This window comes from Phocoena sinus, chromosome 14 (assembly GCF_008692025.1).
Source record: "Phocoena sinus isolate mPhoSin1 chromosome 14, mPhoSin1.pri, whole genome shotgun sequence".
NCBI classification, from domain to species: Eukaryota; Metazoa; Chordata; class Mammalia; order Artiodactyla; family Phocoenidae; genus Phocoena; species Phocoena sinus.
Window position 1 is genome coordinate 65,494,355 of NC_045776.1, and position 18,065 is coordinate 65,512,419.

Sequence of the window (18,065 nt, forward strand, 5' to 3'; positions counted from 1 at the left end):
ATATACATAACAAATTTACCACTTTAATGATCTCTAAGTGCACAATTCAGCAGCATTCAGTACATTCACACTGTTGCACAACCATCCATGTCCGTCTCATCACTGAGTTTTTAACCCAATGTAGATGTGCTATTTCCCTCCATTTTCTTTTTCTTTTTTTTCTTCTAAAACAGGCATCATTTTGCAATCAGGAGAAAGGACAGAGACATTAAAATACGGACACACGCAAGGCGGCGAGGATGGAAAGTGAAATCGGGGTCTCTGACCTGAAGTCCTCGGAGCCGGCAGAACAGATGTACTGGTCTAAGTAATTCCACTTGTACTCCTCCAGCCGCTCGTGCGAGAATTCCACCCAACAGGAGACAAACTCCGAGTCTGAGTGGGAGGGGCAGAGGCTGTAGGTGTAGTGGATCTGGGCAGATTCGTAAGGGTACCTGAAAAACAAAGGGTGTGGCCTGAGGTCCAAACAAGGATCCCCCCCCTCCCCCCAAGTCTCCTGTACCTTTTCTGTCTCAAGACACTTAGCAGTATCCTTGGCACTCGACCCTCGACCACAGTAACCAAAACTCATCCCAGGGAACTGGTAATGGAGATTTCTCAGTTCTTCTTAAACTTTCTCATTCTTCTAGCCTCATACTCTTTATTTTTAATTGGCATGTTAAGACTCATGCTAAACATTATAAGCTGGATCAAATTCCTTTTGGAAGTAGGTGAGCTACAACCATAAAATACAACCCTAGAGAGTAAAACAGTAACTGAAAGAAAAACCAATTACTCACCCTCCTTGGTTTGAATTACGTGTTATACACATATTTCAGTATGTGGACACTATGTGTTAGAAACATAACTTAGTAGCTTGACATAATTTAGGACAGAGCTGAAAACTTTAAATACCCAAGGGACTCACTTGGGAAGGTATCGTGTCACTGTGATCATCTTATCCTTCAGTGTGACTTTGTGGAAAGTTCTGCCCATGCTCAGCCAGTACTGGTCTTCCTCCTCAGGGCGGTTTCGGGACACAAGGCCTAATAGGGAAAAAAATAAATAATTTCCTCCATCTGGTTGAGGGTCATTCCTTTAACAGGCAATTGCTCTCTTCCATGTAGATTTAGAAAAGGAGAAACAAAAGAGGCAACACTTTCTTTCCAGGGGCAGTTTCATGGAGAAGAAATATTCTTGGTTTAAAAAAAAAAAAAAAGTCCTGAAGTGGGCAGATTTTTCTGTTACTGAACCAGCCAGCAGGAGGTTAGAGCCTGGGGGGTGCCTACAACAGCTGGCCGAACAGCCCAATGCCTCATCCTCTGTGAAGGAAAGTTCCGGAGTATATGTTAATTGGCTAAAATGGAACTCCACTCCCCTCAGGCACAAGCTGCCACCCAGCATCTGAGGCCCTCAACCGCGGCGGTGGCCAACCTAGCTTTCGGCCCTCAGCCCCCATGACGCCCACACTGCTGCACCACATTTCAGACTTATTTGCTCGAATTTCCTTCTCCAAACATTTGCTCCTGTTGCTTCTTCTGCCTTCTCTTCCTGGGCAACTGTCGAAATCCTAGGGATCATTTAAGGTCACCATCAAATGCCACTTCCTCCAGAAAGCTATCAGACCCTATCAGTGGTGAATTCTACCCTGGATGTAGCTCCTTGTGTGCCTCTGTCTCACACCCTGACAAACCAAAAGTTCCAGGAGGCCAGGACCCAAATCTTGTTCGTCTTTGTATTTTCAGTAGCACCTGATAAAGTGCTATTTCACAGAAAAGGAAGTAGGCAACCTGGATGGAGCCACTGACATGAAAAGCAGATTCATCCCACTGCTCTTGGGATAAGAACAAAATCCTTCACGTGGGCCTGTGCAGCCTGGGTCTCCTGACATCTCCGGCCACATTGCTGGCTTATTCCCAGTGCTCTCCACGCCAGTCTTCTTTCGGGTGCCTAGAAAGTCTCACGAGGTCTTCCAGCCAACAGGGCCTTTGCACATACTAACCCTGCTGCCTGGCATGCTTGGCCCACCTGTTCCTGCCCTCCACTCCTCTCTCACTAAAAACTCCTGCATGTGTTTCAGGTACAGCAGCAGCTCAAACATCAACTCCTCAAAGAAGCCGCCCCTGACTCTCCAGACCAGATCAGGTCCTGTATTAAATATTCTCGCAGCCCTCTGATTTTTCCCTCACGGTCGTTATTGCAACGTGGAATTGTATACATAGTTTGACTAATGTTATTTTCCCCCACAGAGCAGAAGCTTCAAAAATATTAATGAGGGGCTTCCCTGGTGGCGCAGTGGTTGAGAGTCCACCTGCCGATGCAGGGGACACGGGTTCGTGCCCCGGTCCGGGAAGATCCCACATGCCACAGAGCGGCTGGGCCCGTGAGCCATGGCCGCTGAGCCTGCACGTCCGGAGCCTATGCTCCGCAACAGGAGAGGCCACAACAGTGAGAGGCCCGTGTACTGCAAAAAAAAAAAAAAAAAAAAAATACTAATGAGGACTTTCCTGGTGGCGCAGTGGTTAATAATCTGCCTGCCAGTGCAGGGGACACGGGTTCGATCCCTGGAGCAGGAAGATCCCACATGTGGTGGAGCAACTAAGCCCATGCGCCACAACTACTGAGCCTGCGCTCTAGAGCTCACGTGCCACAACTACTGAAGCCCACGCACTCTAGGGCCCGTGCTCCACAACAAGAGAAGCCACCGCAATGAGAAGCCTGTACACCGCAACGAAGAGTAGCCCCTGCTCGTCACAACTAGAGAAAGCCCGCGCGCAACAATGAAGACCCAACAGAGCCAAAAGAAAAAATACTAATGAACGAATGAATGAACACAGTCATATATTCATCAAGACACACTGTCGTACACCAGGCACAGTGGTTTCTGTGGTGGAGGACAACAAGATGCAGCTGAAATCATCCTGGCACTCAGAAAGGTTACTATTCAGTACAGTCTACAATGTGCAAAAAAGGCATCACGTGATACATATCACAAGGGGCTTTTAGAGAAAATCCAGAGGGAATCCAAAGCTTTGTCGTGAACAACAGGGCCTGGACTGGAGGACTGCTAAGCTCCCATTAACAGGTCCACACTTCTTTGATCCTCTAACCAGAGGAGATTTTTTTTTAATTTTTGGTTGCTTTGGGTCTTCATTGCTGCGCACGGGCTTTTCTCTAGTTGCGGTGTGCGAGCTTCTCATTGCAGTGGCTTCTCTTGTTGCGGAGCACAGGCTCTAGGCAAGTGGGCTTCAGTAGTTGCATCACGCAGGCTCAGTAGTTGCGGGTCCGGGCTCTAGAGCGCAGGCTCAGTAGCTGTGGCACATGGGCCTAGCTGCTCCGTGGCATGTGGGATCTTCCCGGACCAGGCTCGAACACGTGTCCCCTGCATTGGCAGGCAGATTCCTAACTACTGCGCCACCAGGGAAGTCCCCAGAGGAGCTTTAATGAAGCCAAAGATGGCCTGAGGTTTGGTGCTGGCTGGTTAGGGAGGAGGGGAGCTCATTAGCTACAAGGAGGAAGCAGGGGACTATCAGATGCTCAGTGGGTTCCAGGAAGTGACCGCCGCTGTGTGGTTCCAGGCCCCTGCATGTAATTCTCGCTGCCTGATTTGTTTCAGAGGAGCCCTCCAGAGCCCAGCTCTGACTCAGCCGGTGCCACTGAGTCTCCACCGCCCACTAGCCTCTGCCACTCAGGGACAAACCATCCCGGCCTCAAGTCACTGAGCTGCAGTGACAAACAAGAGAACATGAATCCGGAATGGGAAAAAAACCCAAAAAACAACAAGTATAAACTTGAGATTCAGGTAACATGAGAAGACCTACTGTGTCAGGCACTGTGTGAGACATAAACCCAGGCTCCTGGGTCTGGAATATTCACCCTGTAGTTTGACAGTTCAGCCCCTGCTTGGCTGCCTGGGACCCCGAGGTACTGCTCAAGCCAGGCTGGAACTTCCTGAACTTGGTCATACCCTCTACCTTAAAAGGAGAGTTTTAAGATAACTCTGAACCCAGTGGAGAGTTTAATTCTCATGTAAAGTTAGATTTAGAGGGAAAAAAAATGTGTGTTGAAAAACAATGACTCCTAAATGTATGTATTCCCTACTATCTTGAGAACCTGCTTGCACAAACTTAGTAGAGAAGAGAAACTACAGTCCAAAGAGGACAGCTCACCACGGCCATAGAGCGGGCTGCTGCTCAGCGGGGGCGGGCCAGCGGGGCTGGGCTGCTGTGCCCTGGGCTGCACGATGATCTGGTAGCCCTGCATGAGCCGCTGGCAGACAAACTCCTCAAACACCTGCTGAGCCGTCATCTGCACACCTTCCTCGTCCCTCCTGAAAAGACAGACGGCTGTTCACAGGACATGCCTGGCCCAGGGCCATGTGACACTCATAGAGTCCCCTGGTCCTTGGCTTCATCCCCACAAGCCAGCCCTGATGACCCTTCCGTGGTGGTAAGTGAAACTAACGATTTGTAAACCAGTCTTGGGAGAAACAAAAGCTGTGCGCCTTTCCTCTGCCACCGACCTGTCGATGTCGGCCTCTGGGAGGAGATCGTAGCAGCCCTCTGTGTAGTCATTCTGCAGGCCCTGGCGGTCGGGGAAGTAGTCCGTGGTGAGGGGGAGGCACGCCGGAGTAGTGAGAGACTTCCAGTCCACGCCAACTGTGCAACAGAAGCCTGGCACTACAGGGGGAGCAGACAGCGTCAGAACTGCCTCGTGTGAACAGGGAGGAAGGTACGTGTAGTCACCAGGCAGGTGTAGGATGGCGGGGGGGGGGGGGGGGGGGGGGGGGACGGGGGGGAGGGATGAAGGGAGGGGGAAGGAGAAAGTAGGTGGTGACAGGTGATAAAATTGCCAGGAAAGGGGTGGGGGGGGGAGAAAGAGAGAGAAACAGAGGCTGTTAGACAACGCAGTGCTTATCCAATCCCATCATGCAAATGGGATGCACAGCCGATACTTTTCATTTTCTGCTGATCATGAGCTACAGCCGCGATGCCAGTGAGGTTACTGCAGTGCAGGCCAGGCCAGGCAGTTACACATCGAAGCAAATCAACATTCCGAAACTGGAAGAGAGGCTCGAGCTGGAAGCCTCCCCTGGGCTGATGGAGAGGCTGGGTGGGGAGAGGAGGAGAGCGCAGCCGGATTTTGGAGCTGGATTTTGGAGCGAATAGCACACGGGAGCAGAATTCAGGAACACTTTCAGGATTGCAAAAATAAGTCACAGATCCAAAAGGGTAGGAAGAGGAATCAAGGAAGGATGTCTGGGAGTTACAAGGCCGGAACTTTAGGAGACAGAGTTTAACAATCTAGAAATGAAAGCTGCCATCAGCAGAGTGGGCCCGACCACATGGGTCTGTCCAAAACCTCCTGCTCTTTGGGTAAAGCAGGATTTCTCCACCTCGGGGCATGAAGGCTATTCTAGACCAGATAACTCTTTGTTGTGGGGGCTATCCTGGGCATTGTAGGATGTGAGCAGCGTCCCTGGTCCCTACTCACTAGATGCCAGTGACATCTTCTGGTTGTGAAAACCAAAAACGTCTGTAGACATGACCAAAAGTGCCCTGAAGTGCAAAATATTCCCCGGTTGAGAATCAGAGTTAAAGTAATGGGGCGGTAATCTAAGTCATTTAAGTGAAAATTATTTGTCAAATCTCCATGCGAGGGAGCAATGAGCAACAGAAACACTCCACGCCTCTGCCTCTGCATTCCCAGTGAGACCCTCACGCACCTCACTTCTCGTGGTGCCCTGTGACTTACCGTGTGCTGTACCCCCTCACATCACCTCCTCCGAGCAGGTGTGGAGGCATCATCGGCCCCTTTAAACACCTGGCCGAGCCGAACCCACCAGAGGTCACAGGGCCAGAAGCCACTCTGCTCAGGGATCTTTCCTCCATACAGTGACCGACACACACCACCCAGGGCAATAGAGCCTCCCTGAGCCCAGAGTTAGGGACAAGAAGGGGATTGCACCCTGAGTCCCAGCAGGAAACATGCCCTGTGTGGCAGCCCTGCTTTGGGGAAGATGACTTGACCTGCAACAGGCCTAACTCCACGGTCTCCACTCCAGGTCCTGGGCTGACTTTTGGTTGGTTGGTTTGAATTTTATTTTATTGTGGTAAGAACACTTAGCATGAGATCTACTATCTTAGCAAATTTTTAAGTGTAGTGGAGGGTAGGGTGAGGCGGGGTGGGATTAATTGGGAGAATGGGATTGACATATATACACTAATATGTATAAAACAGATAACTAATAAGAACCTGCTGTGTAATAAATAAAAATAAATAAATAAAATTTAAAAAAACAAACAACAAAATTTGTAAGTGTCCAATTCAGTATTGTTAACTGAGGACGGTGCCGAGCAGCAGGTCTCCAGAACTTACTCATCTCCCAGGAATGAAGCTTTACGCCCACCAATCAGCAACACCCCCCCCCCCACTGCCCACCTCCCCACAGGTCCCAGGCAATCACCACTCTACTCTCTGAGTCTATGCGTTTGACTCTATACAGGTCTTGTTAACTCCTTAATACTTCAAGAACTCAAAACACAGCCAAGGGGGAAGGTGGGAGGGAGAGGGATGGACTGGGAGTTTGGGGTTGGTAGATGCAAACTATTACATTTAGGACGGATAAACGACAAGGTCCTAATGTATAGCACAGGGAACTATACTCAATCTCCTGTGATAAACCATAATGCAACAGAATATGGAAAAAAAAAGCCTATATGTGTATAACCGAGTCACTTTGCTGTACAGCAGAGATTGGCACAATGTTGTAAATCAACTAGACTTCAATTAAAAAAAAATAATTTTTAAAAAACGACACAGCCCACGATAACCTAGTTAACACTCCAATTCCCCATAGGGCAGACGAGGGATGAATTTGTTCACATTTCTTGGTTAGAACCAGCAGCAGAAGGTGGGCACACAATACAGCCCCCGTGGGGAGGCCAGAAACAGAAGACACTCTATTACTTTGCCTTCTTACATCGTTCTGGCCGTCACCAGCTTTCTGACCCTCAAGATTATAAAAACCTTTTAGAAATGGTGTCTGCGGGCACACACTGAGATACGGAGAATTCAAACCCTGTGGTGAGAAAAGCTCCCAATTCTTAGCTTGATGATGTTCTTTTCATGGGTAAAAGGTCTGTGTGGCCTCTTTTCTACCTCCAGTATCTTCAGGCCCTGCAGAGGCCTCTGAGGAGGTCTCACCTCAGAATCATTCAGTTAACAGTAATAAACACAGATGACAAAATCCAGTGCTGGGGTTGTAGAGAAGAAACAGGCTCATCTATTCAGGGCTGGCAGCTTTCTAGAAAACAATCAATCTGCCAACTATTCTTTGGAATATATTCCGAGGATCTGAACCAAGAGAAAAAAACACACCCACTGCACCATGCATTATATGCTAAAAAACTTGAAATCACCCAAATGGCCACCATTAAGACATGATTATCCAAAGCACGATTTAATGATGTGTTTGATATTGCCATGAAAAATGACCAGTATGCCGGACCTGGAGAAGTAGTGAAATGATTGTTAAGTTCCTCAAAAGTGGGGATAAAAAGACTTGGTGATGTACATATACCCACTGGTCACAATGAAGTAAAGCAAAATCGACCAAGCAGCAGAAATTTTTTTTTCTGGTCTTTTGCTATTGTTGATATTTAGATGTTCAGCTATTTCAATAGACAAGGATGATCAAAGCAAATGCAACCCAGACAAACACTTCCAACTACAGGGATGTAAACAGTTTCAGGTCTTATTCCTCCCGACTTCTCCCCAGAGCCATCATTAAGCATTTGAGAGCCAAGGCCAGCTCTGGGAATTCTGCTACCCTTCCTGTGTGGCCCCGAATCACATTCCAGAACAGGTCATTTGGCCTCCCTGCCACTCATGTTCCATCGGAGAGGCTGCAGAGTTTCCCCTCTCCCCTCACCACCCAGAGACATGTGAACTTCCAGACCATTCTCTTCCCAAAGGGCTCCCTCTTGCTCCCCCAGTGCCTTGACCATCCACCCCCACGCCCCCACCTCCCTGCCACCTTCCGCCATCAGCAGGCCTCTCTTACTTGGGTCTGGAGAGGTAGAAACACTGTCCTCTAAAGAATCCTTATTCTGGGTCCTAGGATTCATACCTGTGGAAAGATGAAAAGAATCTGTGTCAGTGAGACTCATTCTGCAATAAAAGTTCTGACCAGTTATGGTTTTAAAAAAAAGCCCCAAACTGTAGCTAAAAATAAAAAACCAAGTACAAATTCTGTGTTGAGTATCTCCAACAGCACAAAAGAATCCATCAAAGAAAAATGAGCAATCTAAAGTTCGGGAAGGAGCCAGAACTTTACTCTGAGGTTATCAATACTGTTCGCCTAACGAGACCTTTAGGGTACATGCACAAAAGCAAACAACAACCCACCACTTAGAATAAGAAATGGGACGGGGCTTCCCTGGTGGCGCAGTGGTTGAGAATCTGCCTGCCGACACAGGGGACACGGGTTCGTGCCCCGGTCCGGGAAGATCCCACATGCCGCGGAGCGGCTGGGCCTGTGAGCCATGGCTGCTGAGCCTGTGCGTCTGGAGCCTGTGCTCCTCAACGGGAGAGGCCACAACAGTGAGAGGCCCGTGTACCGCAAAAAAAAAAAAAAAGAAAGAAAGAAAAACAGAAACGGGACGAATTTCAAAGTAATTTCAACTAATCAGAGCAAGCTTTAGCAAACACAAGATGACCTATTTAAATTTAGTCCACTTAACAGTCATCCTCCGAAATTTTCTTTCCTGAATCATGGCTCCCTGGAATATGACACAGGACATCAAAACTCACTACTGCAAGAGAAAAGCAATGATTTTGCCTGTAACTGGGCTGAAAGGAAAAACAGAGAGTCTTTGAAATGCAACTTATTGACTGAAAAGTAATAGAACTAATTTCAAAACACACATTTCAATATTTAAATGTCCCTTTCAGGGCTTCCCTGGTAGCGTAGCGGTTAAGAATCCGCCTGCCAGTGCAGGGGACACAGGTTCGAGCCCTGGTCCGGGAAAGTCCCACATGCCACGGAGCAACTAAGCCTGTGCACCACAATTACTGAGCCTGCGCTCTGGAGTCTGTGCTCCGCAACAAGAGAAGCCACCGCAATGAAGAGTAGCTCCCTCTCGCTGCAACTAGAGAAAGCCCGCCTGCAGCAACAAAGACCCAACGCAGCCAAGAATAAATAAAAATTAAAAAATTAAATGTCCCTTTCAAAACACATTTACTAGGGAATTCCCTGTCAGTCCAGGGGTGAGGACACCGCGTTTTCACTGCCAAGGGCAGGGGTTCAATCCCTGGTTGGGGAACTAAGATCCCGAAAGCCGCGCGTTTACATTTACTAGAAAATTAGGATAGGACTGGAAAGATCCTCACAAAACTGTCAACAGTGGCTATCTCCTAGAAGAAAGCTGGAGGAAGTGGTGGGAGGGAAAGGAGATCTTTGGCTTTTTACTGTAAATACTTTCGTGTCAGCTGAATCTTTTCTAACAAGAACAAATACTTACAAATCCCTTGTGAAATTTTTGAAAGGACAAGCTACGACCTGTGAGAAAGTATTTGCAAATCGCACCTCTGGCAGAGGACATGTATCCAGAACACATAAAGAACTCTAAAAACTCCAGAGCAGGAGAACAACCTGATGAGGAAATGGACAAAAGATATGGACACACATACAGAAGGCACGTGAAAAGATGCTCAATGTCATTAGTCATTAGAGAAATGGCAAATCAGAAGTTCGGTGGGATACCTCTGCACCCGGGTCTCTTGGGATGGCTAGAAGGACTGCTCAAGCCAAGTGCTGACCAGGATGTGCAGCAACAGAAACCCTTATCCACTGATTGTAGGAATACAAAATGGCACACCACTTTGGAAAACAGTATTGCAGTTTCTTTAAAGGTTAAACATATATTGACCATTTGACCCAGCAATCCCACTCCTAGGAATTCACCTAAGAGAAATGAAGGTTGATGCTTACACAAAAACCTGTTATGTAAGTTACGTAAGTGTGGCTTTATTCACAACCCAAATGTCTTCCACCTGGTGAAGGGATAAACTAATACATCTATACAATGGAATACGATACGGCAATAAAAAGTACTGAACAGGACTGGGGATGCCGGCAACAACTTGGATGAATCTCGAATTATGCTCAGTGAAAGAAGCCAGACTCAGAAGGCTTCAAGTTGTATGATTCCATGTGCAAGACTTGCTGGGAGAGACTAAAGGGACAGAGAACAGATCGGTGGTTGCCAGGGGAGGAGGGAGGGATTGAGTACAAAGAAGCAGCACAAAGAATCTGAGGGGTAATGGAAATGTTCTGTATCTTGATGTCTTTGTTGGTGCTTATGACTCTATGCATTTGTCAAAACTCATAGAACTGTACACTAAACAGAGTGAATTTTACTGTATGTAAATTTAAAAGTAAATAATTTTTTTTTTAATTCAGAAAGATGATGTCACTTGGCCAAAACAATTTTAGAACTTCTTTTTTGGAGCTGCCTTCAGTAGATTTTTAAAAATTACTAGCCATCATAATAAGAAGATACAATCTATTAAGTCAGAAAAATAACAGTGCTTCATTTTATTCAAACCCACACTGAGGCAAATGTGAGGTAGGTGTTATCCCTTTTCCACAGATAAAGAAACTGAGGCACAGAGAAGTTAAGTAATTAACTGAAGATCACACGGTAAGGAAGTGACACCTGCATTTAGACTCTTTCTGCGCAACTCTACAGATGCTTTATTTCCTGACTATCCAAATGGGGCACCAGTTTTCATCTACTGAAAATGTTATCTGTTCTCTGCCAACAGCCAAAAGCCATTTGTAGCTAAATTTTCTGAAAAAGCTAGCCTGACTGACAGCATCCATTTTCACACAAACACAAAGCATAACAAAGAAGAAGCAATGGGGTGGTTTTCCTTGTCTGGCCTGAGAACTGGTATGAAGGCAATTATAAAACCGGCATTCTCCAAGCGATGTGAGCAATAGGAGAATTACTAATACATCGCCTCATGGGTTTGGATTCTAAATTTCATCATCAGAGCACCTTTTTTTTTTTTAACCCAATCCAGACTTCGTCTACGAGAATTGAAATTCTTACCCTCATAAAGAAACAGTTCAACTTAAGAATTGTGTGAGCAATTGTTTGAGTTCAAAGAGGCAACCCATCAAAGGGTTCTCGGAGCACCTCTGGCTTCTAGGCCCAGAGCAGACCTGCCCATCTCTAAGGGATAAAGCACGCTCAGCCTTTTGTGCCTCCCCTGTCTTCCGTCCCCAAACACATTTTATTTGAAAGAAATGAAAAGAATTTAATGAAAAGAATTTGAAGAAATAAATATTTTAAAGGCTTCTTCGAAGCTACTTTCACAGTTTCCTTGCAGCTCAAGCCCAGCACACAGCCTCTCCCTGCAGCTCTGTCTCTGAGGCTCAGCTTTAGGCCCACAGACTCACCACTGGCATGTGAAGAACCCAACGACCTGGGAGGGCGGGGGAGGCGGGGGGAGACCTCCTGGGCAGGCGGCTCTGCTACAACCCAACATTTGGGAATGAACCTCACTCTCAAAGTTGAAAGCCAGACGCACCGCTCGGGGAGCCAATGCTCAGAAGAGTCAACTCAGCTCTGTCTCTTCTGACAGCTGTTCGGAGTCAAGCAGTGTGAATGTGTTCGCTGGTTGCTAACGTTTGGCCAAAAAAGGTAATCCATGTGGGGCCTTTGGGGCTGCTTCCAGGGGACACCTGTGCCTGGGGCGAGTCACTTCTTCTCTCTGGGCTACAGAGATGGTACTTCCCCACAAACACCCAGCCTGGCCTGGGTGAGTAACTCTGTGCGCTCTGATTTACTTTGCCTGGTAGCTCTCGGTCCAAATCTGCTGCACGTACCTAAAACTCAACACAAACACCAAGTTGCAGATTCTGAGTCCCGACAGTAAAGAGAAAGAAAACTTGGCATCCACTGATTTTCTTTATCAAAATTCTCTAGCACAGTTACCCCCATCAGGGGGATGACACTAACAAGTCTTATAAACGGGTGCCCAGTTAAAGAAACAGAGGGATAAACGCTGCCTGCCCAGACCAACCAACCACCTGGTTCCTGCTGGGCAGCACAGGGCCAGGAGAGACACCCGCAGAGATGCCAGCCCTGTGAATCACAACTCACCTATGAGTCAGGTCCAAATGCAGGCGAAATCGGAGTCATGCCTGCATGCCTGCACATGGTGCAAACCGCCAAGGCCAGGAGGCAGAGGTGGGTCACAGATGAGGTTTTCCCATTTCTCTTCCATTTTTTAATGAGGGAAATGTTCACTAGTTTTGTTTCGGCCCCCACTTTGTCCCCAGACAAGGACCCAATGTGATAATTTTGCCCTTAAGGAACCCGATCTACTTCTGGTCCTTCAACAACTCTGTGAGGCAGGCAGGCAGTCAGGTGAAGATCTTTATGTCCATTTCATGATCTAACTTCTATTTTCCAAGGGTCACTCTGAACCACTGTGCTGAAAATAAACTCTACGGAAGGGCAAAGGGAGGAGGCTGAGAGACCAGTCAGCAGGCCACTGCAACAATCCAGGTGAAAGATGAAGGCCTCTTGGGTTGGGCTATGAATGGTGGAAGTGATGAGACATGCTAAGATTCTGGATATACCTGAAGGTAGATCTGACAGTAACTGGTCATTGCACACGGTAATACAAATTAGAATGATTTTCCCTAATTTCTCTCTGTGGTTAGCTGACATAATTGATCAAGAAGTACAAGAGCGGGCTTCCCTGGTGGCGCAGTGGTTGAGAATCCACCTGCCAATGCAGGGGACACGGGTTCGAGCCCCGGTCTGGGAAGATCCCACATGCCACGGAGCAACTAAGCCCGTGCGCCACAACTACTGAGCCTGTGCTCTAGAGCCCACGCTCCTCAGCAAGAGAATCCACCGCAATGAGAAGCCTGCACACCACAACAAAGAGTAGCCCCCACTCGCCACAACTGGAGAAAGCCCGCGTGCAGCAACGAAGACCCAGCGCAGCCAAAGAAAAATAAACAAACGCAGAAACAAACAGTGGGCCCAGGATATGCCAAGTGTACAACTGCGTCTGGAGTTACGTGGAAATGTGCCTCACACCTCCTGGGAAGGCGCGGGGGGAAGCAAAACCACCAGGGAGGGCTCCAAGGAGGAGCTGTTGTTGGAGCTGATCCATAAAGACCAAGTGGATGTTTACAAGGCAGAATCAGGGGTTGAAGATAAAGGAAAAAGCATATTCTTTAGACGGACTAGTCTATGCACAGAAACATGAGGACAAAGATCTTCTGAGAAGGCACGACAACAGCTGGAATATAAACTGTGTTCATCTAATAAGAATAATGACAACAACAGCTCTCGTTTGCTGAGTGCTCACCATGCGTGCCAGGCACTGTCCTTAGCGCTTTGCGTGGATTATTATCACACTTAATACTCAACCCTCCTCACAGATGAAGAAACCGAGGTACAGAGCAGTTAAGTACCTGGCCCAAGGGCCTCGCTGCTCTTTAGAGGTGGAGTCAGGACTCACGTCCTAAGATTCCAGAGCCTGTGTTCTTCCCACATGCAGGGCTACGTGGGAGTAGAGGCAGGTGAAGGTGTAAAGGCAGGTGGGGCCCAGGTGACGACAGGCATTACAAGCTGTGAAGAACCAATAAACGGTTCATATGTGGGACAGAGAGGGTGATCAGACCAGACCTGCATTTGGAAATGGCTCATTGGTGACAGTACAGGAGATGGATCGGAGGGGACACGAACAGAGCAGGAGGATGATTTGAAGGCTACGGTGACAATCGTGGCCAGAAATGACATGGGTCTGAAACAAAGCAACGGTGGTGAGAATGGATAATGTGGCCCAGAGTCAGAAAAGGAGGGGCAGGTGGGCAGGCGGGGGGACAGCAAGACGCGAGCTCAGCTGCCGGTAATTAAGGATGAGGTAGCCGGGGGTCATCCAGGTGGGGAGGTCCGTCAGGTAGATGGATCTATGACTCAGGAGCCCAACAGCGAGAAGGTGAACCCGAGGTGCAGGGGGCAGCAACCGCTTTCCCAATGCATGTGCACCAGGGAACTCTTAGCTCAGAGGCCTCTAGGATGGTGTCATTTGAGGATCTTCCACACCAATCGCTGAATAAGGATTCTTTGCAACTTCCTGCTTTTCCCCAGACTAGATTGTAAAGTTCCAAGACTCGTCTTCTGAGGAATCATCTACGTGAGCTACCCACCCCAGGCCCGGAAGCACTCCACGACCACTGTGGGCAAATCCTGGTGCTGTTACCACCTGAGCCCATGGTTCCCCAGCTTCAGGTCACCAGGAAACTCGCTCAAAGTGTGGTCCCATGAGCCCCAGAGCAGCCCTGCTTGGTACAACCTGACCCCAAACAGCCAGGAAGGTCAAACACTGGGTTCCTATAAAATGGCTCCTTCTTTTAGCAAAACAATAGAAATGTTCCCTTTAGCATATTCTGAAGGTACCTTAAAAGAGTCTGGTAGACAAGTAACATTTTTAGCCCCCTGAGTACAGGGATAAAAAGTATCTTACTCATCCCCCAATTTTTTTTTTTTTTTTTTGCAGTATGCGGGCCTCTCACTGTTGTGGCCTCTCCCGTTGCGGAGCACAGGCTCCGGACGCGCAGGCTCAGCGGCCATGGCTCACGGGCCCAGCCGCTCCGTGGCATGTGGGATCTTCCCGGACCAGGGCACGAACCCGTGTCCCCTGCATTGGCAGGCGGACTCTCAACCACTGCGCCACCAGGGAAGCCCAAAAGTATCTTACTCATCCCCCAATTTTTATTCAATTTGTTTTCTCATTCAAAATAATGACAGAAAAGATGCACTAGAAATAGGAAGGAAATAAGTATAATCCTTTAGTAATTCTCTCACTGCCAGTCCAGTTTCCGAGGCTTAGCTATAGGCCTCTAGAAACGTCGCTGGCTGAATTCACCCGTGAATGGAGGAAAACTTCATTCACCAACTTAATACAACTTCACTTTCATTACGCCTTCCTTAAGCCAAGTTCCACAAATGCAAGTTAACTGATAGAAAACTAAGACACAAAGTAGCAGCACCATTTTTTCTTTCCGTTTTAATGTTTTTCATATTCATTTTGTAAAATTATCTGTCCTTTGAGGCTTTCCAAAATCTGCCCCCCACCCATCCAAATTCATGTTCCCCTACCCCGGTAAAGGCTCTCTGAATACTGCTGCTGAAATCAGAAACAGCAGGACACCTGGCTACTGGCCTGAGAGATCAGTGTAACATCTCCACATCTCTGGGTGTTATGTTGCCGTATATGTAAAATATACTTAATAACCTACTCCCTACTGGGATGATCGCATAAGAGAACAGATATACAAGTGCTTCCAAAAAGCATAAACCCTGTATTAATACAAGTTCCTACTCTCCCTCCACTTAGAATCCCTCACCTTCTCACTCTCCTCCTGACCAAATCCTACCCCTTCGCGTCTGAGATGCGTGCCCACTTCTGTAAGCAACAACGTCACCCTTCCCTTCTCTGAACTCGTAGCTGGAACCACACTGCTCCCTCTGGGTCTCTCCTGATTGTTTTTATGGGGGTGGGTTTGCCCACACACACACACATAATTTAAAGCTCTCAGGCCTGGTGTTGCCCACTACAGTGATCTCATAAGCAGCCCTCAATCATGACTCACTGACAGTCCAATGATAAATGTGTTCTTGACCAACACGTTCTCTGTTAAAAATGTAAAGTGCAGCCCATTTATAATTCCGTGCATTATACAGCACTGCTTCTAAATAGGTCACCCGAAATTGTGGCTGAAATGATCCGGAAATAGACATGGTCCTGCTTTTCTGATTCCCACCTTGCTTCTAGGTGTAGGCCTGCTCTGAGCATCCCCACTCTGTTACCTCTTGGGTTGCTTACCTGCACCACTGCTACTGAGCAGGCTGACAGAAAGCTCTTCTGTTCCAGTGAAGTTCAAGAAGGATGTGCCATCGCCAGGCTGGTGGGAAGTGCTGTGCCTGCAGAGAACAAAGCCCAGCCGCCTGGCTTAATGCGGATCATCACCTCTTTTATCCTGCTCACCCTGTCTCCAGGGGGTTTTCATCAAAACCAGGCCTGAACATTTGGCCACAAAGGCTGGCAAACACTAAGACCCATACCATGGCCGCCAGGCTGCGGGGCTTGGAGTGTGTGCCAGCTCTGGCCTCCTGCCCTGGCACCCCAGCTGCTTCCCCACTGCCACGTCAGACGCCTGCCCCCTCTGTCCTAAGCCTCCCCTTGCTGATACCCACAGGACAATGTGAGGTGCTTGAATAGAGGTACCAAGTTAACCTGGGAAAGAGGTTATGCCCTGCCTGTATCCCTCATCCATCCCATGGGATGTTGGGATGACGGAAAAGGGATCAAAGATTGCTCTTTGCAAAGGTAACAGATCACAGCAACAGCGGGTAGTGTAGCATGGACTCGAGCATGTCAAGGCTTAAATGACTCTTCCTAGGCTGACTCTCCTCGGATGCCTTGTAACACATTCAGGATCCTGGTTTGAAAAGACTTGTTTCTATAAACACAGGCCTTGGTTTCCATTGCTTTTAGCATCAACTTCTTCTAAACCCAACAGTGGAATTCCTCAATGACCAAAATGACAAAAGTCATAGACTGACTGCCCAAAACACACAGCGGGAACCACCTGCCTTGGAACTTGTTTTCTCCCATGACTGAGGATTAGGAGAAACTCATGTTTGAGGTTGACAAAGCGTGTTTTGACTTAAAGGAGAAGCTAAAGCAGGGCCTGGGGAACATCTCTGGCAAAAGCATCTCAGGCTATTTGCTGTGCACTGGCCCGGCGGCAGGGACGACGCTGACAAAGGAAAGGCCCGCACGCGTGCACACGGTGTCTCCGAGTCTCACGGACGAGATGTTTCGCGGGCAGTCTATTCTGCTGTTGCCCTGGGTGCCCGAGCGCGTTCTCGCAGTACCTCCCACCCAGTACCCCGTGCCCGGCCTCACCTTCCAGTGGCTTCATGGTATGCCAACTCCAGCAGCTCTGCAGAGGAGTGGGTCGGGTCCCTCTGCCCGCTGCCCTGCAGCTCTGCCATGTTCTGTCGGGTCTGGTGATGGATCTGGATGGCCTCTCCAGATGGTCCTGCCCAGACAAAGATCCACTGAGCATCATTCCCCCGACAGCCAGTGCTGTGTACCTCACCTCAACCTTCCTTCCTTCCCGCTGCTGGGACGCGGGTGATTGAAAGGTGACCACACCACAGAGGCGTGTCCTGTCTGTGACCCTCTGGCTCCCAGATGGGACATCGCCTCTTCCAAGCAAGGCTCATCCTCCTGTGAGGCCTCAGTCTAAAAATATTTTGGGGTCCTCTGTCTCGCACATGTCAACTGAGACACAGTAAAGAAAGATAACAGTATGGGAGACAAGGGTCCCTCCCAGGACGGTCAACGTGGGCGAAACGAGAAGGGACACACGAGAGAAACACCGATGACTCTGTTAGTACCTGAGATGATAACAGCTCCTACTTCAAGAGCAGAGGACGCACAAGGGCAAAACGGACATCGAGTAGGAGATAAGTGAGAATTAGTCGCATCTACGGAAACATGCTTCCTGGAGAATGATAGGTTTCAGAGCTGAGTGTCCAACCAGGTTAGCGGGGATTGAAGGAGAGGGTATTGGGCAAACCCCAAACGTGGAAGAGGCAAAACACAAGCTGGAGGCCACAAACTCGCTTGGGAAAGAGAAAAACCTCTGAGGATGGGGGTGAGGAGGCGGGAGGTTGGGCAGCCTGGCAGAGGAGGGCCTCGGCTCTTAGAGGGCCAGGTGGGCAGAGTATTTAGTAAATACATTTAGCTTTAGAAAAGCGTGTGTGATGGGGGGTGGGGGGAAGCACAGAAGCAGGAAGAGCTGACGGTCATGGAAGAAACATCAATAGTTCTCGTAAGAGAACTTGAAGGGAGCCAGTGGGGATGATGATGGGGAGGAAGGGACACCAGAAAGAAACAGGTAAGGTGACAGATTAGGATAGAGATAAGAGGGGCAAAAAGGGGGCTGGGAATGACCCCCAATTACAGCCAAAAGA

At 48.4% G+C, this 18,065-nt stretch overlaps 1 protein-coding gene across 7 annotated transcripts in view; it reads right to left on the reverse strand.

Annotated features, from left to right (window-relative positions):
- Positions 1-18,065, reverse strand: part of DEPDC5 (DEP domain containing 5, GATOR1 subcomplex subunit) — a 92,907-nt gene that overhangs the window by 37,411 nt on the left and 37,431 nt on the right. For 4 of the 7 annotated variants that reach the window (XM_032602792.1, XM_032602789.1, XM_032602794.1 and 1 more), the window contains 7 exons: positions 16,990-17,125; positions 15,904-16,001; positions 8,045-8,110; positions 4,502-4,685; positions 4,149-4,309; positions 908-1,025; positions 267-434 (listed from right to left, as the gene is read on the reverse strand). In XM_032602792.1, the coding sequence (XP_032458683.1) occupies positions 267-434; positions 908-1,025; positions 4,149-4,309; positions 4,502-4,685; positions 8,045-8,110; positions 15,904-16,001; positions 16,990-17,125 (931 nt within the window). The remainder of the gene's footprint in view (positions 1-266; positions 435-907; positions 1,026-4,148; positions 4,310-4,501; positions 4,686-8,044; positions 8,111-15,903; positions 16,002-16,989; positions 17,126-18,065) is intronic. The other 3 variants (XM_032602790.1, XM_032602793.1, XM_032602791.1) reach the window with 1 other exon arrangement.